This window comes from Callorhinchus milii, unplaced genomic scaffold (assembly GCF_018977255.1).
Source record: "Callorhinchus milii isolate IMCB2004 unplaced genomic scaffold, IMCB_Cmil_1.0 Scaffold4, whole genome shotgun sequence".
NCBI lineage: Eukaryota > Metazoa > Chordata > Chondrichthyes > Chimaeriformes > Callorhinchidae > Callorhinchus > Callorhinchus milii.
In genome coordinates this window covers 74902304-74924840 of record NW_024704745.1, presented here as the reverse complement: position 1 = coordinate 74924840, position 22537 = coordinate 74902304, and the positions used below count along the sequence as shown (strand labels likewise).

Genomic DNA, 22537 nt, shown 5'->3' with positions numbered 1-22537 from the left:
TTACTGTAAAGTACAGTGAATGCACATTTCATAGGCAAATCTGACAGCCAATTTACACGCAGCAACATCCCACAACAGCGATGAATTGAATTCCATTGTGTCAGAGCGCCCATCCTATACTGACATTAACCTTACAATGCAGTTTGCATTTACATAGCACCTTTCACATGAGGAAGACAACTCAAGCTACTTGGCTTGACAAATGCTGGATGGACACACGACCTAATGGCGGAAAACAACAAGGGTGGGGTGGGTGGGGGGAGGGATGTAGGGAAGGAAAAGATGACTGAAAGTGCGGTCAAAGAGATACGTGTTGAGATGTGCCTTGCAGTAGTGAGCAATGCTTGTAGTCTCTGCTGTTCTGGATGAAGAAGGATGCCTGGGTAAATGGGGGAACCTCACAAGAGGGAACGATGAAGTGGAAAATATTTGGCGGGGGAATATATATATATTTTTTAAAAAAGTGAATAATGTCCAAAACGTCACTTACTGGAGGCAGTATCTGTGATTGGGATATGATGCTATTTGGTAAGCTATTTTGCCGGCTCTCTGTGGTCACCTCTGCCCATGTAACCTGGAATCCTGTGACTGGCTGATGGAGCTGGGCTCGCGATATCCTCCAGTAGAAATGTCCTGTAATATTCCCCATGTGAATTATGAATGATGCCGATAAGTTCTCCGGCTTCACAAGCACTTTGGGAACGTTGGTGGCTGTGACAGAAACAACAGCATACATTTACACAGCGCCTTGCACGTGAAAGATGAGTGCTTTTATATCATGTCTACAGTAAGAATAATACATTTTTGCATTTAATACAGTGCTTTATCTTGTCATTGAAACGTCGCTAAACACTTCACAGGATATTTTGTAAAGTGTTGTGGCTGCGTAGATTTTGTGGACAAACCCGGCAGCCAATTTAATTGGCGCATAGCAATGTACCACAAACAGATAAGAACATAGGAATTAGGAGCAGGAGTAGGCCATTTGGCCCCTCGAGCCTGCCCCGCCAATCAATAAGATCATGGCTGATCTTCTAACTTAACTCCATCTGCCTGCCTTATCCCCATATCCTTTAATCCCTCTATCCTTTAGAAATCTATCAATCTCAGTCTTGAGGACTGAGTATCTACTGCCTTCTGGGGTAGAGAATTCCATAAATTCACTATCCTCTGAGTGAAGAAGTGTTTCCTCAACTCAGTTCGAAAAGGCTGACCCTCAATCTTAAGACTGTGATGAAGTGAGCGATCGATTTAATTTGCGGAATCATTGGCCAGGACTGGGAGAAACTCTTTGTCTCTTTTTCGAATAGTGCTGTGGGATCTTTAACATCCTCTTGAACAGGCAAAAGAGACATCCATCTTAAGTCTCATCCGAAGGAAGACAGCTCTGAAAATGCAACATCCCCAACGCTGCCTTGGATTATCAGCTTAGACTAAATGGGTACCAAGTCCTGATGTTGGCTTGAATTCATATCCTTCTGACTCAGAGGCGAGAGTGCTACCAACTGAGCCAGTCCAGCAAGTAGAAGAAACTTCTCAAATTTGCAGGTTCACAGAACATCTGCCAGTTTTTAAACACATGGCGTTCATTTCAAAATGACTAACAGCAGAACATCTAGTTGACAGCTTTGGCAGACACTTATTTCCAAGGGGAAAAAAAAGGAATAATTTTTAATACTTTTTAACGTTGGGGTTTGGAGGGAAAAGAGGCTGAAAGTGCAAGTAAAGTGAATGAGTTTTGAAAGCAGTTAGGGAGCAAGCGAGGTGAAGTCTCCCTTCTGTTTCAGCTAGTACCATGGATCTTTAATGTCCACCTAAACAGGCAGACGAGATCTCAATTTAGCATCTCATCCAAAGGATGGCACCTGCACACATATAGAGCCCTTATGAGCCAAAGGCTATGAGCTCAAAAACCCTACGTGGGGCTTGAACTCACAACCTTCTGAGTCAGAGGTGAGAGTGCTGCCAAGTGCGTCAAGCTGACAACTAAATACCATAAATTACCTTCTGCTTTCCCGGGGTCATGGTTCACATTGCAGACACCTGCAGATATTAATGGAAAGCTCAAAAGAGCAACATGTCAGTCAAGAAGCTGCACTCACCACCCTCGCTGGGACAGACGTTGTGTTTTTGACCCTTGCCTCGAGAAGAGGCGCAAGACGGAGTAATGAACATCACAGTCTCTGCTTTCCCTTGACCCTTAGGCCTCATCGCCTGGACTGTAACCTTGTATTTGCAAGAAAACAGCAGCCCTGGAAGAATGATGTAGTTTTCCTGCGTGTGTGGGTAAAAAAAAATATAATAACAAATTGCAGTGGGTTGGCCTTGTATTCTACAGCTGGAAGATAGACTACAAGTGAATCACAAATCACAAGAAATATTTTCATGCTGTTAGCTAACAATTAGAAATAAATGGAGAAGAAACAAAAATCTATTTACGATCTTTCAGATGGATGATAGCTCTGAATGAATTGCACCAAAACAGGCTTCAATGTATCCCACTTGTTTTCACCCATCCTCCTCCAATTTTCCCTCCTCTCACTCCTGAAGGACTTTGACTCCATTTTCTCTCTATTGGGCTACACACATTACCCTACCCAACTGGGCTTTGTTCATGTGAGTGCCTTTGGTCTGAGTATTAATGGATTGTTCAAGCAAAGGGGACATTGCTGCTGAACCCAATGTCACCATTATCTGAAATCCTCACACATGCACCTTTCCATCATAGCTGTGTTTCGAGGTCTGAAATTCCACCCAGTCTTACTCTATAAGGCCATTTAAACATGTGACATTTAACGGTTCCCAGAATTGTGGAAAATCTGTCGATCTGGTCTCAATTTGGAAGCTTGGTTCTTTATAAGAACTGCAGAAAAACAGCTTCCAAATTAAGAGTCAAAGTGGCGCTTGGCATCCTGCGTCACAGAGCACGCACGTAGCCAAGTCACGGGAACAAAATAAAAAACACAGACAAAGCTGAGCCGCGGCAACAACAACAAAATGACACATTTAAAACGTCTTTCATGTCTCAGGATGTCCCAGTGATTATAAATTATGCATTTATATTTATTATTATAAAGATGCGTAAGCAAAAATCAAACCTTTCAAGGATAAGTGAAAATGCTAGAAAAAAGAAAGAAGGCCCATTAAATGAAACTGAAGAACAAAGTCTCCCACAGGAGTCCTCCCAGATGAGCATAGATAAAGATGAAATGTCTGATTGTATGTCTGTCTGTCAATCTACATTTCATATTGGATCCTTTGGTTGCAAGTGTAGCTGCAACAGGTACAGCTTTTAATAAATAATAGTAAATTGAGTCTCAATTTAAGAATTTTCCATAGTCCTGCAAGACTTTAAAGTTTAAGACAAAATGATCTAACGGGTAAGATTAGGTGAATTTCAGGCCTCGCATTGGAATTAGGAACAGATCAATACACATTTACATTTATATTACGCCTTTCATATTGGGAACAAGAACCTTGGCTGATCTACTCCTCCATAACCCTGGGATGCTGAGACCAAATGTACCATCCTAACCGCTCCCCTGTTTGAGATCAGCTAATTCAGTGCATAAAAGGATCTAGATGATTCTCTAATCTCAAAACATACTTCTTTGACTGTGCTTTCAGTCATCTTTTCCCTCCCCACTCCCATCAGCTCCCACCCTCAGCTTGGGTGCCCAGCCAGCGCTCTTGAACGTGCTTTGGGATGTCCTCCTGACTGGAAAAGAACTGTATAAATATAAATTATATTGTACTGTGATCACATCGGTTGTCGATTTCATAGTTGAGGGCACTCACACATACCTTGGTTTGCACGTGGTTAAGACGGGCAGGCTATTTTTATCCATGAGTGTTAATCCAACTCACAATTGGACCCCAATATGTTTAATGCACCCAGCAGACTGATTTAGCTCACAATTAACTTTTCTATATTAACTTTCAATGCTCTCGATGTCACATGAAACAGAAATGAGGCAGTGTTTTGGAACCTACGTGGGAGATGGCTTTGCTTGAACCTCTGGTCTCATTGTGCGAGCAGGACTCCGGTATCCACTGGACGAGGTAACGCTCAACAATGGCATCTGGATCTAGGAACAAGTTAGAATCATAGAATTTTAGCCTATTGTGTCTGACATGGCCCTCAGACACCCAGAACAATACTTTCAGATACCCCAACAAAGCAGAACAAGGAGGTACAGGCCAAGAGCTGCAAAGAGCACGTACCTCAATATAAGACACTAGGAAGTATTTCTTTACCCAGAGGTTAATTAACACCTAGAACTGATTATCAGGAGAAGTGGTTGAGGCCAGGATGCCGTAGCATTTATGAATCAACTTGACGCAGTAATAGGGTGGGTACTTGGAACAGTGAGATCAAATGGCCGAATGGGCTGCCACCAACCAACCTGTCCCTAATACTCTCCATAATTAGATAACGAGGATGAGTTTCCTCCAAGGGAGAGATAGGACATTCCATTCAAGACACAGAGAAATTTCTAAATGTAGATGGCAAGCACTCTCGCCTCTGCATTGTTGGAGGTGCCATCCTTCAGATCAGATGTTGAACTGGCATGTTCCCATCTGCCTGTACCAGTGGACGTTAAAGATCCCATGGCACTATTTGAAAAGAGAAAGAAGTTTCTCCTAGTGTCCTGGCCAACAAACCCCCCAAATAAAATTGGTCACTCATAGCTGTTTGTGGCACATTGACTTGAAAGTCGCTCTACAAGTGTAATTTGTTGTTGTAGCTGTGTGCAAATTGACTGTTTTGTTTGCCTAGGAATATACAGTGACTGCACCTCACAGTAAAGTCCTACGAAATGCATTGAGACATCTCGACAAAGTGAAAAAGCACTACTTCAAATCAAGGATTATTATATTATTATGTCTGGAACTTTCAGTCTGGTTTGGATACTCTTAAGCATAGTGATGGGTTTATGCATGTGTCAGACACCTGGCTGACCAAAGAAAAGTTGTGAAGAGCTATCCATTTAGTTCCATTCCCTGCCTTCCCCCTTTCCATACTTGCATGTTACCAATGAGACATAGCTCTTTACACAATTCACATGTGTGATGTGTTTGCTTTTGCCTGCCATGTGTTAATCAGATGTTATGAAAAAGTTCAATGAGATATTTCATCTGCACCAATAACGGTGCCAAGTACTCTGACAAAGGCAAGTGGCTAATTCTTGTGGAAAAGACTTTGTTGGGAATTGTAAACAGATCCATTATTCCATTTCAAGACAGATTTCCATTCAGTCTGCTTGTGGGAATTACTGCGGTTCCCTGAGCCTAACAAGGGGAATTATTTCGCAGTCTTGAAATATTTCAACGCCTTGCATTATTCAAAGTGCATTTCAATAGCAATTTGAATACTAATATATCTCAACCAATAATGCTATGTTTCAAGTCAGTAACTATATTCAGACTTTTGTTCCCTGACCTAAGTAATTGTTTTCCAGCATGTCCATTGAATTTTTAAAAATGCTGTGTTTTGCCCCCTAGTGGTAGTCAGACTCATTGACGGCGTAGAGACTGACCTCAAAACCCAAAGTCAAAAATTATAATAATCCTTGCCTTATCAAAAGGTCTCAAAGGTTTTCACAGGTTTTATTGTAGGACATCATGACTGTGTATTTGTAGGTGAACACAGCTACCAATTTTCCACACAACAAAGTTCCACAAACAGCCATGAAGTGAATGACCAATTTTATTGTTTTATCTGAAGGACTCTACCACCAACAATGCATCGTCCCCCAGCACTGCACCTGAGCATCAACCTAGACTACTTTCAATGTGGGACGTTAACCCACAACTTCTGATTCAGAGGTGAGAGTGCCATCGATTGAGCTAGGCTGACGCCTAACATGCTGCAGGGCAGAAGAGTGAGACAAAAATATCAAGAAGGCCAAAGATTTGATCCATGGTCTGAGTAGAGTTAGCTCTCATACTTGACAGTGGTGGAGAGCAACAATTGGCCTTAGCGTCTCCCGATATGGGCGTGTGGTGGGGCGAGGGAAGAGAAGGAGTAAGGAAGAAAACAAAACACTTCAGTTAACCCACTCTTGGAAATAACATCAGAATAAAACATTTTTAAAAAATGAGCATCATTCCCCTGTGGAACATCACAAGTCATTTATTTAAGTCACTAGTTCTTATTCGATCAACACACACAGTCATAAACTGCTAACTCATATTAATAAGTCATTTAGCATTTGATTGCACATCAAAAGTTTGTTTGTAGTTAGGGATAAAAGCAACTCTTTGATGAAAGTGGGGCGCTTTCTGGCAAGGAGTGCTACGAGCAATTTGGAAAGCTTTGTGGAGTCGGAGAAAAGACAGCTGAAAAATAAATAAGAAGTAATGAATATCAGAAGCTGGCATGCGTGGGGCTTGATGAGAAATTGAGCTGCGCTGACAACTTTGTTTCAGAGACACAAGCAACCAGGACAGCGCTCCAGGCCATTACAGAAGCAGGCTCCATAATGCTTACCACACACTGTTCAACCACAACAAAATTACATTTGTAATGCGCCTTTCACGTCGGGAGGACATCCCAAGGCACTGGACAGTGAGGGATTTGGACCTGAGCTGGGGGTTTGGATCAAGAGGGCGGTGGGGGGCTGGAGGGCTAGGATAGAATCATAGAATATTACAGCACAGAAGGAGGCCATTCGGCCCATTCGGTCTGTGTTGGCTATTTGGAAGAGCTATCCAATCAATCCCACTCCCCTGCTCTTTCCCCATATCCTTGCAAATTTTTCTCTTCAAGTACCTATCTAATTCTCTTTTGAAAGTAGTTATTGAATCTGTTTCCATCACCCTTTCAGGTAGAACATTCCAGACCACAACAACTCTCTGTGTAAAAAAATTTCTCCTCATCTCCCCTCTGGTTCTTTTGCCATAGGGGTAAGAGGGTGACCGAAGGTGCAGTCAAAGAGGAGGGTTTTGAGACGGGCCATGAAGGAGGCAAGGGAGGGAGCGAGTTGAAGCGACTGAGGGATGGATTTCCAAAGGGTGGGGGCAGAGAGGCTGAAGGCTGACCTTGACTGTTCAATTGACTGCTAACCATGAAACGAACCAAGACAAGGATAAAGTTGCCACATTTTCACTGATGCAGCAAGCATCCAATTGATGCCTTTCTGTATTACCATCTCACATTATTTGAACATCAATGTCATCAGACTATAATAATAACACTCCTTCCATTTGGTGTCGCGCCTTCCACGTCAGGAGGGCGTCTCAAACCCTCTCCTTTCTTTTGTGGGCAAATGCAGCAACCCATTTGCGACCTTGGTTGAACATCTCAACCGAAGGCGGCACCTCCAGTAATGCAGGATCAGCTCCCAGCAATGAACTGAAATATCAGCTCAGACTGACTATGTGACGTAGGGCTTGAAGCCACAACCTTCTGACTCAGAGGGCAGAGTGCTACCATCTGAGCCATATGCTATAGTTAGGTTTTCACAATGTCAATCCAGATTCTCATGTACTGTACACTAGTATGACTATTACTGTGACAGATCACTCTCTCTCTCAAACATTATGGTACCTTCCTATAATAGGCTAATTTCTGTAATGCACCATTCCCTCTTGTCCCCCATTACTATATTCTTCCAGCAGTTTTACACAAAGCAATCACAAGAGCCTAGCGTCACTGTGGGTTTAACGATATTATGCATTATGGTGAAGCTTACCTTCCATTTTCTTCCAGTAAATTTTAACCTGGAGCTGGTTTTCCTGATAGAATGGCGCCCCAACATCAATGAGACGCAGAGTTCTTTTCCCATGGGAGGCAGGGAGGGTATTGACCACTCCGTGTCTGGATTTAGTTGAAGATGATCGATCCCCTTAAAAGAAGAAACAATAGATTTAAACCTATTACCCATAATAATAACAACAAGGGTCAGGTTGAAAGATCATTTACTACTAATGATCTTTGCATTTGATACAATGCAGTGCCTTTCATATCGAAAGGACATCTCAAAGTGCTTCACAGGACTTACTGTAATTACAGTTACTGTGTATTTGTGGGCAGATGCAGCAGTCAATTTGCACACAGCAATGTCACACAAAGAGCCATGAAGTGAATGAGTGATTTTATCTGGGGGAATTGTTGGCCAGAATACTGGGAGAAACTCCCTTCCCTTTTCGATTAGTGTCACAGAACTTTTAATGTCCACCTGAACAGGTAGATGGGACCTCAGTTTTCAACATAAGCTGAATCACAGGATCACAAGTGAGATTTAGAAAAAGAAAGTTGTTTGGTCCATATAACCACAACACTTGCCCCCACTGTCTTCCCATGACAATCTCAAGCTGTTTCTTAAATGATATCTTATTATTATTACTTCCCTCTTGAAACTCACAATGAACTCTGCCTCTATCACCTTGCTTGGCAAGACATTCCAACAACAACCACAACAAATCACATTTGTATAGCGCCTTTCATGTCGGGAGGATGTCCCAAAGCACTGGACAGTCAAGGATGTGCACCTGAGCTGGGAATTGGGATCAATTTAATTGGACATCCTAACAACTCTCTGAGTGAAACATATTCTCTGCTTTGTGGAGTCCTGTAGCTCAGTGGTTAGAGCACTCGCCTCGCAAGCGAGAGCCCCAGGTTCAATTCCCGGCAGGGCGAAATGTTGGGCAAGTTTCCTTACTCCACACGCCTCTGTTTACCTAGAGGAGTAGGAACCCAGTTGTTAGTCGATTGGTGGATCGTTTTTCCAGGGTTAATAATTCCTTCACAAAAAAAAATAACAAATTGGTCACTTCAATCCATGACTGCTTGTGGGACACTGCTGTGCGCAATTGGCTGCCGGGTTTCGCCCACAAAATACAGTCAATCCACTTTACAATATATCCTGTGAAGTGCTTTGAGACATCTCATCAACGTGATAAGGTGCTATATCGAATGCAAGAAGTATTATAGTGTCCTGGCGTCTATCACCCTGTCTGGCAACCTGCCCCAGCTATTGGTTATCCTCCATGTCTAGAAGTACTTCCTGGTGTCTGTTCTTCCCAACCCTGAACCCTCGCCCTCTTGTCCTGCTGACTTGGCTCATTCGAAAATATAAAGGTAGTTCAGCAAGTTCCTTTGACAGTAATCGCCTTCACTGTGATTCAAGAGAGCAAAGGTCACTCTATTGTAACATCACTTAAAGGATAATAGTCTTCTGTTCCACCAGCCTCTAAGGTTACTTACTGAAGAAAAAAAACTAGCCAGCTCGTCAGCACTGACAAGGAATCAATCTCTGTAATTCCACATATTCTCTCCTTTACTCATCTCCGATCTCAACAGCTTTTGAGGGCTTTAATGTAAAATACTGGTTTCGAAGTAATCTCATTCCTAAAAGCTAAGGCCAGGCATTACAAGATTTGGGCTTAGCCAGTCAGTCTGGTAGCTAAGGACCACAGAGGGTAAGAGAATATGCTGTGAAGTCAGGTATCGCAGGTCACTGCACTGCAGCTTTCCTTGGAAATACTGCTCTTCCGCTGGTGTCTGATGTGTCACTTGCTAAAGTCCCTCAATACACCTTCAACATCACTGAATGCTAAAAGAACACTGCACTTATCTGAATTATTTACTGCTTCCTCTTCCTCTTGTGCTTTTGCTGATTCAGTACAGTAATAATAATAATCCTTGCATTTGATATGGCGCCTTATCATGTCTTCCGAGACGTCTCAAAGCGCTTCACAGAATATACTGTAAAGTGAATTGACTGTGTATTTTGTGGACGAAAATAAATGTTAGACTGGCTCATTTTCACCTCTTAAGTCAGAAGGATGAGGGTTTGAATGCCACGTCGGGACTTTGAACTCATATAGCCTAGCTTGGCACTCTGATATTCTCTGGAATTAAGCGAACAGGGTGTTTCCCTCCAGGGTGAGAGTGCGCATTCTGTTCTATAAACTTCCATGTAAGTGGCATAAATATGTGTGTGGAACACTACTTGAATTGGATACTCAAGCATAGTGATGATGGAGTTTAACCAACAAAAAATGCTTAGGCATTGAAAGCACTGTCTGGTGAGCTTTCTGCTCACTTGTCCAGTTAGAAACACCCTACCCTTTAAGGCTTTGGCTTGCAGGTTTAACAACAATAACTTGCATTTATATCGCACCCTTTAAACAGGGTAGCATCCTGGAGTGCCTCAGAGCCGAATGATTGGAGAATACATTAGGAGATGAATAACAAAAAAACTGTGGTACAATATGTGTGAAACGTTATGTTTTACAAAATGTGGGAGACATTTAGTTCATTCGTTTGTACCATGAGACTTGATGCTTACCTGAAATAAAAAATATTTTAAATAAACTTTGATTTAGAATGTGAGAAGAAAGGTCATTGCCACAGCAACCTGTGGTAAGAGGAAAGGCCAGGGAAGTGGACTGAAAGAGGAAGGATTACATAGAATGATACAGTGGGGAACAGACCACTCGGCCCAACTAGTCCATGCTGGTGTTTGTACTCCACACGAGCCTCCAAAAGACTTCCACACCATCAAAACATCCTCTACGTTTGCAAAGCAAAGTGGTTCCTTAAAGTGCAATTTTAAAAATAGTAGCACTCTCCGTCTTATCCAGTAACATCAGATGTGTTTCAGGAAATACAGCCAAAACAGGGAGAAGAGAAAGTGATTGCTTACTTGTATCGAGAGTTCGGGGAGTATAAAAGTGCAGCGAGACTTTAGCACTTTTTAGACGCACTTGACCCCAGTAAGTCACTGCCTGCAGTTCCACCATGTAACTGTTGTTGGGCTGAAGTCCTTCCAAAACTACATGGCTTTGAGACTGTAAGGAATGGAAGATTGTGTTAATGTGCATTGATCTGGTACAACCACACAACTTCCCTTCATTCCTCGCAGCTTGGCAACCAGGATGCTGGATCCATTCACATTTTCAAGACTGAGGGTGGACAGATATTTGTTAGGGCAGAGTATCAAGGGATACTGGGCAAGGGCGAGTAATTGGACTTGAGGTACAGATCAGCCACAATCTTATAGAGTGGCGAAACAGGCTCGAGGGGCTGAATGGCCTACTCCTGCTTCTATGTTTCTAACCAACCCCAAGTACCAAAACAGTCTTCAAAAGCAATAATCCTTGTGTTTTACTGGACACACTTCCGAGTTAACTCCTCTTTCCGCAGACTAAAATAATGTGCAAGTACTATAAATTGGCAGGGAGGCTCACACAAATGTTGTCATGTTACAGCTGCTTTGCATGTGGAATGTTCTGCTATGATTCTGCTTGGCAGTGCCCTATTTCGTTTGAGACCTTTCTTTCTGCCTTACAGAGAAACTATTTTGTCTGGCGGGCGAATCCAGAATGGGTGGGTGGGGTGGGAGGGTGGGGAGTGGGGGATAAACTTAGACCATTTAGGAATGAAACCAGGAAGCAATTTTTCATGCAAAGGGTAGTGGAAACCTGGAACTCTCTGCCCCAAAAGGCCCCAAAAGGCTTTGGATGCTGAATCCATTCAGATTTTCAAGACTGAGGTGGATAGATTTTTGTTAGGTCAGGGTATCAAGGGATATGCGGCAAAGGCAGGTAATTGGAGTTGAGTTACAGATCAGCCATGATGTAATAGAATGATGGAACAGGCTCGAGGGCTGAAAGGCCTACTCCTGTTCCTATGTGCCCCAGGGCTTTTTCAACCTCTCACCCCGTTCACGGTTTTCCTTCGCTTCTTCTTGGTCGGGACCATGGACTTCCCATTGACGCTCCAGCTCCAGAAGACTTTGTAATGATGAACTGGGATATCGGGATCCTCCAGGACATCCCAGACAATCCTGGTGCTCATGGTGCCGTCGCTGCTGGCAGTGAAGTTGCCGACCCTCACGTTGGACGGAGCCAGGGGAGCGGAGGGATCTGAAACCATTGAAGGGCAGGAGTTGAGCAGAAAAGCTAATGATTCGACTCCAATTTGCTTTTGTTTCGCCTATAAGTTGCGGATTCAGTAGTCCGCTTCTATCCTCACCTACAAATCCTCTCACTGGCGGCTGTTTATCCCACTGATCTTCTCTCACCCTGCTCTTCTGTTCATCCCCTCTGTTCAGCTCACTCAGCAACTGATGGTTCAGTTCCTATGCTCCTACCTCTGGAACTCTCTCCCTCTACTACTCCATCTCCCCTCATCGCCCTCCCGCTGTCCTCCTCTCCTTCTGGCTTGAAGCCCTCCTTCAAATAAATCCTACTTCTACAAACGCAGGGTCAGTTGATTAAGATTCAAATGTAATACAAGTCTCAATGAGTCCAGTAAAGAGTAAAATTTGCAACAAGAAAATTCATGAATTATGTAACTATTGGACATTTCTTGACGGATTCTAGAGAGGAAGTCAGATGCAAAGTCTGAATTTTTTTAAAAAACTTGACTATAAAGTATACAGCACAAGCATTTGTTTTTGGGGAATTAAAAAGGGGTCATCTTAGAATTACAATTTCTAAGAGGAACAAGAAGAATAGGGGTTTACTCCAAGCGAAGAAAAGATGAGCAGAATTGTTTTCAGGAAAGCCTCATTTCTTTGTACAGGGTGTTCGCAATGTCCTGTTACCCCTGGTTTTATTCTTACAATGATTTTTTATTTTCTGTTGATGATGAGTTAAGTGTAACAATGCCTGAAACCAATAACTTCCTCCTCACTCTCTCTCTTCTCACTCCATCCATGTTATAGAAGATGTGGCGTCGAACATAGTGAAGGATATTATCTGCCATGAAAATGATGGCGCTCACACACACCAATCCTCAGGACGTCTAAATACAATTAAATACATCTAACTACAATTATCGTCATTCTTCCACATTTCAGTTGTTGGTCAGTGCACATGGGGGTAACAGGATTTTGTGAACACCCTGTAGGTTGCCTCCGTTCAGGTAACAACAACTTACATTTAGCCATGAAGTGAATGACGAATTGTATCTGGGGAATTGTTGGACGGGACCCGGGGAGAAATTCCCTTCTCTTTTCGAATAGTGTCATTGGATCTTTAATGTCCACCTGAACAAGCAACCGAGGACCTTGGTTTAACATCTCGTCCAAAGGATGGTACCTCCAACAATGCAGCACACCCACCAGCACTGCACTGGAGTGTCAGCCAGTTCAGAGTCCTGATGTGGGGCTCGAACCGACAACCTTCCAGCTCAGAGGCGAGAGTGCGACCAAACTGAGCCAGGCTGACACAACAATATTAGCACGAGGAACAGCTGTTCTGAAGAGAAAGCAGTTTGCAACAGCTGCTCTTCATGGTTTCGAGAGTAGCAGTGCCCCATCGGGAGACATATACAGTGTTGTTCAGCTTTGTGCACAACGAACAAATAGCTTTGCATGAAAAATCAGATATAACAAAGGCTGAGCTGCTATTTTCAATGTGGCCCATTGCAGCCTCCTCTTCTCAGGATGCATATTCCTCTGATGCTCTTTGGCACTACCCACCATTACAATTGGAGGATGATATCTCCTCGGATGTCAGCACAAGGAACATTTGGAGGAGCTTCCCTGCCATTACTCTCTCTTTGCCTTGGGTCAAATAAGATCCGTTAAATAAGTCAAAGAAGACCCATTGTCATTTACAGCAAATAACTCAAGCTTATCGTGAGTGATGATGTTAAGGTTTACCATTGTAAAGATTTCCAGATGTTAACCTTAAGAGAGGAATTAGTGCTAACTCCAAATGTAACAGAGGAGGAAGCAGCAATTAATTCAGTTGAGCCTATTGCAACTGAGATGTGTTTGTCCCGAGCAGAACAGCCCTTCTAAAGTGTCAGCGCTAGGGAACTCACATTGACAACCACAAACACAGCGTAATGAATGAGGTATCTTGCCTTCATTCCAATATCTGAAACCCATCACAAATCAAAGGGTCTGCTTGTATTGATGTGGACTGACAGAAAGTCCCGCTGAGGCGTCTCATCCCCACAGCTCTATGAAGTTTATGAGATCTAATAACCAGGCTACGAAAATCCTTCGCTGTAACAATAACAGTTCGGCTTCATAAAGGGGAGAGAATTTTTTTCGGAACTTTGATTGAAATTGCGGGGCCGAAACTGGGAATGTTAGCAACTTCAAGCCTGAAAAAAACCTGGCCATCAGCCAGAATATTTCTCAAACTGAAAATACAAGAGCTTTGAGTCATAAATCTAAATCCCGTAGGTCTCTGCCTCTAATCCCTGATTAGTTTTTATGGGTGCGCTGTTTTACAAAGGTAGCTTGTTTTATTCATTTAACACCATTTCCTTCTTGCGCTTCTCTACCTTATCTTGAGAGAGAGAGAAACAGAAGAGAGAGTGAGAGAGATGGAAAGAGAGAGAGAGTTCAGCACTTTATCTCTGTAAAGTGCTGGCATGCTGTGTAAAAACCACAATTGCCCCTCATTCGTCTCCGGGATCACCACTTTGTCTCTTTCCAAGTTTGTCTCGTAAACATTGTTGTCATGGAAAGCGAATGATTTCCGTAAATAGAATTCCTGTTTCCGAAAAGTAAAGTTTACATTCGCTGAACTATGCGGTTGTGTGTTTCCTTACTCCACACTCCTCTGTTTACCTAGCACTAAGGAACCCGGTTGTTAGTTGACTAAGCGGATCGCTTTTTCGGGGCTAATAATTCTTCCAAAAAAAAACAAAAAATAATAATTTGGTCATTCAATCCATGACTGTTTGTAGGACGCTGCTGTGTGCAATTGGCTGCTGCGTTTCACCGACAAAAGATGCAGTCAATTCACTTTAAAGTATATTCTGTGAAGCGCTTTTGAGACATCTCGAAGACACAATAAGGCGCTATATCAAATGCAAGGATTATTATTATTATTATGACTGCTTGACAAATTTTTGGGACATTTTCTTGGTGGAAGAAAACCGTTGGGAGTGATCACAAACCAAGAGAAAAACACAGGGTGCAAAGGGCCCTTCCTCAACTGCCTGCATTATGTGGAGTTCTGTAGCTCAGTGGTTAGAGCACTCGCCTGGGTTTGATTCCCGGCACGGTGAAACCTTGGGCAAGTTTCCTTACTCCACATGCCTGATAATAATCCCTCAAGAAAAAAAACAATAATAAATTGGTCACTTCAATCGTCGACTGTTTGTGGGACACTGCTGTACGCAATTGGCTGCCGCGTTTCACCCTCAAAGATACAGTCAGTTCACTTTACAGTATATTCTGTGAAGCGCTTTGAGACGTTTCGAAGACATGAAAAGCGCTATATCAAGGATTATTATTAGTAGTATTATTCTCTTTATGAGCATTTTAAGGTATCCGCCTGGCTCAGTTGGTAGCACACTCACCTCGGATTCAGAATATTGTGGGTTCAAGCATCATATCGGGACTTCGAACACACAATCTTCTGACACTCCAGTGCAGCACAGGAGGTGCTATCCTTCGGATGAGACATTAAACTGCAATCCCGTCTGACTGCTCAGGTGGGCATTACAGATTCCAGGCACTATTTGTCCTGGCCAACAATCCCCCAGATAAAATTGGTCGCTCACGTAATACCTGTTTGCGGGACAATGCTGTGTGCAAATTGTTTGCTACATTTGCTTAAAAAATACACAGCTGCTACACTTTAGAGTAAATCCTGTGAAGCTCTTCGGGATGTCTTCCTGATATGAAAGGTGCTGTATCTAATGTAAGGCTTATTATTATTACTTTAGCTCATCCGGTTTTGAATTTGGATGCAAATAGTGCAATTTCAACCCTCATTCTCGTGCATCATATCTCCAAACAAAGGAAAAGCATTGCCCTTTTGAACACCATTAATATCGTGCTTGCTACTTACCGCTTGGCTCTATTAATCTCCTGAGCCCCTGCAGCTGCATTGAGCGAGGCAAAGACACACTTAAAACTCATATCCTAGATAATAGAACCTGCATTTCAGCATCAAATAACTGAACATCCTACATCTCATCATTAAATTCCTCTTCGTATTCCACTGGATATGGCCAAACCCCCAGATTACAAGCCACCAAAGTAGTTCTTATCAAGGATTAATTTGAATCGAGGTTTAAAGCGAGTTTGTGATCTGCTTCACTGCGATTTGTAATACTACACTGTATTAGCGCTGAAGACTTATTTGAATGAGGGGGCTGTAAACATGCAATGCTTTCAGTCTTTCAGTTCCACTGGTTTAACTGATAAGAATATTATCAACCGGTGCTTGGAATATAACATTTTCCAAGGTTTTCTTTTCCCCGCTAACCTGTTTGGAAAACTAATTTACGAAACTGATTTGAAGTAAAATGTTGGTGTAATATTTGCAGTGTTTAATAACCTTTTCCCTTTGAGAACTGGAAAAGGCTGCAAATTTCATCTCCTTAGGCTGGTGCGGTGGGGATGCAGTGCAGGTGTCAGGCTGGATCGATCGGTAGCACTTTCGCCACAGAGTCAGAAGGTTGTGGGTTCAAGCCCATCATCGCAAACTCACAGTCTCGGACTGATGTTAAAGATTCCCATGGCACCATTCAAAAAGGGAAGAGAATTTCTGCTGGTATCCTGGACAACAGTCCCCCAGATAACATTGATGATTCACTTTACGGCTGTCTGCGGGATATTTCTGTGTGCAAATTGACCGCTGCTTACACCTACAAAAACACAGTCACTACTTTAAAGTGAAATCCTGTGAAGCGCTTGAGATGTCTCAATGACATGGCAAGAAGCTATATTGATTGCAAAGATTATTATCAATGCAGATCCACTATATATGCATACTTTTTCCTCTTGTGGTGTATCTGCAAACAAGACGTCCATAGCTTTGAGGTGAGGAATAGACAGTAAGGAGAGAAAACATGAACATGAATGATTAGGGTCTTCAACAGCAATATCAATGCAAAGCGTAACACTTCATTCTTCAGAACTCCAGTCAGATTAAAGAAGTGACTTTGCATTTTAACTTTCTCTGCCTTTCATTCAGCGACCAGCTGTATTACGTTGTAAAAAAAACTTATTGGTCTCCAAGGGCCATCAAAGGGAATCATTACAGTCGAGACCTCTGCTTGCTTCAGATTTGATTTACACGCTTTTGATGAGTATGTATTCCATTATGTGAGATTTTAATATGGAATTTGAAATGCTTCAATAGATTTGTTTTTATGTATTATGAGAATAAGGTTAACAAACATTCTGGAAGATAAACCATTCCATTGCTTTGGGCGCACAGGCATTGTCAGTCTACAAAGGAGATTGTGTGAAAGATGTCCTCCCGACGTGAGAGGCGCTATACAAGTGTAATTTTGTTGTTGTCGTTGTTGCTGAACAATCCTCCTGTTCATAAGGTCAACAGTGATAATAATCTTTACATTTCATTCCTTTCACTACGGGATGATGTGACAAGGCGCTACACAGAATACACTGTAAAATGTAGTGACTATATATTTTATAGGCAAATGCAGCAGCCAAGTTGAGCACAGCAAAGTCCCACACTCAACCATGATGTGAATGATCAATTCTAGGTGAGGGATTGTTGGCCAGGACACCAAGAGAAACTCCCTTTTCTTTTCGAACAGTGTCATGGTATCTTTAACCTCCCTCTGAACAACTTGACCAACAATTCCCCCCCATTTCTGTGTGCAAATTGGCTGCTGAATTCATCTACAAAATACACAGTTACTACACTTTAAATTCCTGTGAAGCGCTTTGAGATTTGTCAGTGATGTGATAAGGTGCAATAAAATGCAAGGGTATTGGTACTGCTACCAGCTGAGCTTAACTGATGGGACTAATGTACCTTATTTCAGGTAACACTCACAGCATAGCTGAGAGGGGCTGTGCACACTGTCAGTCAATCAATCAATTGATCGATCCTCAGCATCACATTTATAATAATAATCCTTGCATTTGTTATAGTGCTTTTCACGTCTTCTAGACGTCTCAAAGCGCTTCCCAAAATATACTGTAAAGTGAATTGACTGTATATTTGTGTGGCAGTCAATTGCGCACAGCAGTGTCCCACAAACAGTCCTGGAATGAGTGACCAAATTATTATTTTATTATAAATGTTTTCTTTCTTTTTTTTCTTGAGGGATTATTATCAAGTGTGTGGAGAAAGGAATTGAACCCAGGCCTCTCGCTTGCGAGGCGAGTGCTCTAACCACTGAGCTACAGGATCCCATCTGAACATCATGTTGGCGAGCTTTCTTCAGCATGATCTCTGTCTGAATTAAAAAGCAGTTTAACCTGCAATGTTCACCCACACTAGCAGACGTTTCAATTCCCAACGGTAATTAGAATTGTAAGCACGGAGCAAAGGCTCGATGGTGTTAGATCCCAACACGGCAATGACGGGAGCTTTAATCCCAGAAAAATAAGCGGCCGGTACAAACTATCTCTCTTCATTGCAGTATTTGTTTCTGTTATTTTTTAAAAAAACTACAGTAAAACTCGCATTAGTCGCCCACAAAATACACAGTCACTACACTTTACAGCATATTCTGTGAAGTGCTTTGAGACGCTTCAATGACGTAATAAGGCGCCATATCAAATGCAAAGATTATAATTATTATTATCTGTATAAAAAAGTATAATCAACTAAGTCAGGGTGGTTTGACTGGCAGCCTGTGGGATGATTTCATTGGGCACCCCACCCTCCCACACCTCCATTTCATCTGGTCCAGTCCTGTTAAAGAGTTAATATTCTATGCGAGTTTGATATAACTCATACTTTGCATAATTCTTATTAAATGTTTGATCCCAACTGGTATGATCTATGTAAGGTTTACTGTATATTCAATCCTGAATTTTATTTCAAAAACCTATTTCGTTCACGATCAGTGATGACCTTGACATAAAACACGGTTGCAATTGTAAAAGTTAGATTTACTGAGTGGGGATGAACACAATGGAGAGGAATGCTTCATTCTGACAGAGCTATTAACTTTATGCACCACAAAAGCCACAGTTATTTTAGGCACTTAGCTAAATCATGGAAAAATCCACCTGCTTCAAGACTGTGACTGATAGCCAAGGGGGTTGGGGGGGGAGAGGGTGGGCGGCGGGTGGGGGTCGTAGAGGTAGGAAGGAAAAAGAGGTTAAGGGAATCTTTGTGTTCTGGGTTAGCATTAGATGCGAGAAATTACAAACCTTTTGATGAGCGGAAGTGCTTGCTGGGAGCGGTGAATCCTCGAGTGCCGTGAACGTTAATTGCTGCCACTCGAAACTGATACCACCTGCTGGGGCGGATGTTAGGCAACTGGACTCGCTCTTCGGTGGTCTGAGGGTGGGGGGGAGAGGATTAAACACCAATATATTTTGTTAGGAGAGATCTTTTCAAACCTTCACAGTGACAATGGCATTAAATTGCTAATCTGCGATCTGCGATTGCTAATCTCCCTACCTCTCCAACCTGCTTACCCCCCATTCCACCACCTGCTGCCTCCGCTCAGCTGGCGCCGGTCTCCTAATTGTCCCTTGTCCCCTCTGTTTCACCATTGGTGGCCGTGCCTTCAGCCACTGAGCCCCAAAACTCTGGAACTCTCTCCCTCAAACCCTCTGGCTTGCCCCCTCCCTCCCCACCTTCAAATCCCACCTAAAGACCTTCCTTTTTGATCGTGCTTACAGTCACCTCCCCCCTCCTTCTCCGCCACTATGAAGAGCTCCGGAACTTTATCCCACATGAAGGGCGCTATTTAAGTGCAAGTTGTTGTTGACCTCTGTGGTCGCAACCCATGCATTCAATTTGTGGTGACTTTCAATGGGACTTATTAAGAGATCTGGGTCAGGCCTTCCTTTTTAGAACTAGAAGTAAAGATTGACCTTCAGGCACTATATAGTGGGACACTCTCACTCTATCCCTCCATCTTGCCCTCTCCTTCCACATCTTCAGGTCACACCTGAAGACCTTCTTCTTCGACCGTGCCTCCGGCTTGGGCTTCATGCTCCACCACTGTCAAGCGCTCTGGGACGCTACCCTGCAGGAGGGGCGCTATACAAATAATAAGAATAATAATAATAATCCTTGCATTTGATATAGCGCTTTTCATGTCGGGAGGACGTCCCAAAGCGCTTCACAGAACACACTGTAAAGTGAGTTGACTGTATATTTGTGGGCGAACGCGGCAGCCAATTGCGCACAGCAATGTCCCACAAACAGTCGTAAATTGAAAATGACCAATTTATTATTGTTTTTGGTTTTGGAGGGATTATTATTGCAAGTTGTTGTTGTCCACTACATTATACCCAGTACATGGCATCAGAGTGGAGTCAGCCAGCCATCTCTTCATTATTAAGGAATCCTTTGAGAAACTATTGCTTAGTGTGTGTGATCAATGAGCATTACTAATTATAACACCTAAAATCCTTGCATTTAATCCAGTGCTTTATCGTTTCATCATGACTCCTCAAAGCGCTTCACAGGAATCGAGAGTAAAATGTAGTGACTGTATATTTGTAAGTTAATGCAGGGGGCAATTTGCGCACAGCAACGTCCCACAAATGGCCGTGAAACTCTGGAACTCTCTCCCCCATCCTTGCCCCATCTTCAGGATGCGCCTGAAGACCTTCCTCTTCGATCATGACTACAGTCACCCCCTCCTCCCCCCCGGCTCGGTGCCGTGCTCGGCAATTGTCAAGCTTTCTGGGACTCTACCCTGCGTGAGAGGCGCTACATAAATGTAAATTGTTGACGTTAATGTTGAAGTGGATGAGCAAACGTAACGCAGTGTGGCTATGTCGGAAGATGAACCAAGGCAGACTGATGCGCAATTGACACCCGATGTGTGGAGAGGAGGTGGGGGGATAAAACAAGGGAGACAATTGGGGAATATTTTAACACCAAATTAATGAATCCAATTCTCCCCTCCCATTTGCACGATCTGAAAACTTGCTTTAGGTTAATGGTGAGACCAGATCATAACCTCCCCTGGATGTTTTGTTCAAGTTGTTGCTATGGCTTCCTTTGCCTTGAGCCCCGGGAAACGGCTGGTGTGTGCACTTACAATGAAGAGCTAGCATAAATCTTGCCATGTTATGGTGCTCTGCACTTTGAAATAAAAAAAGCACTCACACTCCCCTTGGGAAAGTTGACAGTCGGTAAACAGATTACAATCATTAAACTACAGGAGCTGAGGCGCTGTAAATGCAATAGCTTCTATTTGGCTGACGACTAAACAATCGCACTTCCTCACAAGATCAACCCACTGATCCTTAAAGCCTTCAACTAAACCATGCCACCTACACTGAGCTCGTAGCCTAGGCTGATGCTCCAAAGCAGTGCCAGGGAGAAGGCACTGCATTGTCAGTGCTGATGTTAAATCCAAATCTCAAAAATAATAATAATAAGGTCACTCAATCCACAACTGTCCTTGAGACACTGCTGTTGGCTGCTGCGTTTCACCCACAAATACCACAGTCAATTCATTTTGAAACGTCTTGAAGACGTAATCAGGTGCTATATCAAATGCAAGGATTATTATTATTATTATTGTCCAGCTACCGTCTGCCTATATAAATGGAATCTTGTTGTTGTTGTTGTTGCCTGCTCGGATTAAGGATCTCCCATGGTATTATTCAAAAAGAGAAGGGAGTATTTACTGGTGTCCTGGCCGACAATCCGCCAGATTAACACGCTCTGGGACCGTACCCTGCATGAGGAGCGCTATATGTATCCAAGTGGTTGTTGCTGTTAAAAAATTGGTCGTTCCCTTCCCGGCTGTTTGTGGGACACTGCTGTACGCAAATTGGTAGCAAAGTTCAACAAATACACAGTCACTATCTTTTGCAGAAATCTCATTAACTCAGTGAAGCTCATTGAAACATTTCAACACAATAAGGTGCTGTATCAAATGTAAGGATTATTATTACTATTACCCAGAAGATTGAAAGCTGTCGTGTGTGCCTGTTCCTTTATCCAACACCCCATTCCAAGTCCAAACTGGGAACAGTCATAAAATAGCACAACAGAGCACAGTGTGGTGCGACCAGAAAATACACGCACAGCACAACAGTAAGAGGAATGAAGTGGCAGATTCCAATCAGTATGCATCAGTGCATGCAACTGAATTACTTTCACACTGCAAACCCCTGTATGGCGACTGCAATTACAGATTGAATTGAACAACACCTATGGTAATCACGAACATAAAACACTGCAATTGAAGCACTGAGTTGCAAAGAGACTATACAACTTTTAAAGCTACACTTCACAGGACTGAATTCTCTCATAGTTTCAGGGCTGAAGACCATTGCCTTAGGGTTTGAGACCATTTGTCTAAACATTTAAGATTTTGCAATTTTTGGAAAATCCTTCAACTCGGTGAATCTAGAAGCAGGTTTTTAAACCCTTCCTAAGAAATTTCCAGCTTACTAAAATTAAAAATAATAATACTAATCCTTGCATTTAATGTAGCGCCTTTCATGTTGGGAGATCGTCTCAAAGTGCTTTACCATATTTACTGCAGAGTGTAGCATTGTGTATTTTGAAAACGAACACGACAGCTAATTTTACGCACAAGAATGTCCCACAAACAGCCAATGAGCAGTTTTATCTGGGGGATTGTTAGCCAAGACCCAAGAGAAGCTTTCTTCCCTTTTTTGAGTGTGAGGGAGGG

The 22537-nt window shown here is 42.7% G+C and overlaps 1 protein-coding gene across 1 annotated transcript in view; it reads right to left on the bottom strand.

Annotated features, from left to right (window-relative positions):
* The window catches only part of LOC103177234 (anosmin-1), a 115005-nt gene that overhangs the window by 4924 nt on the left and 87544 nt on the right, over positions 1 to 22537 (bottom strand). Inside the window, exons 6-12 of the mRNA XM_042334688.1 lie at positions 19074 to 19203; positions 11672 to 11877; positions 10656 to 10800; positions 7698 to 7850; positions 3994 to 4088; positions 2103 to 2274; positions 491 to 711 (exon numbers count right to left, since the gene is read on the bottom strand). Of these exons, the coding sequence (XP_042190622.1) occupies positions 491 to 711; positions 2103 to 2274; positions 3994 to 4088; positions 7698 to 7850; positions 10656 to 10800; positions 11672 to 11877; positions 19074 to 19203 (1122 nt within the window). The remainder of the gene's footprint in view (positions 1 to 490; positions 712 to 2102; positions 2275 to 3993; positions 4089 to 7697; positions 7851 to 10655; positions 10801 to 11671; positions 11878 to 19073; positions 19204 to 22537) is intronic.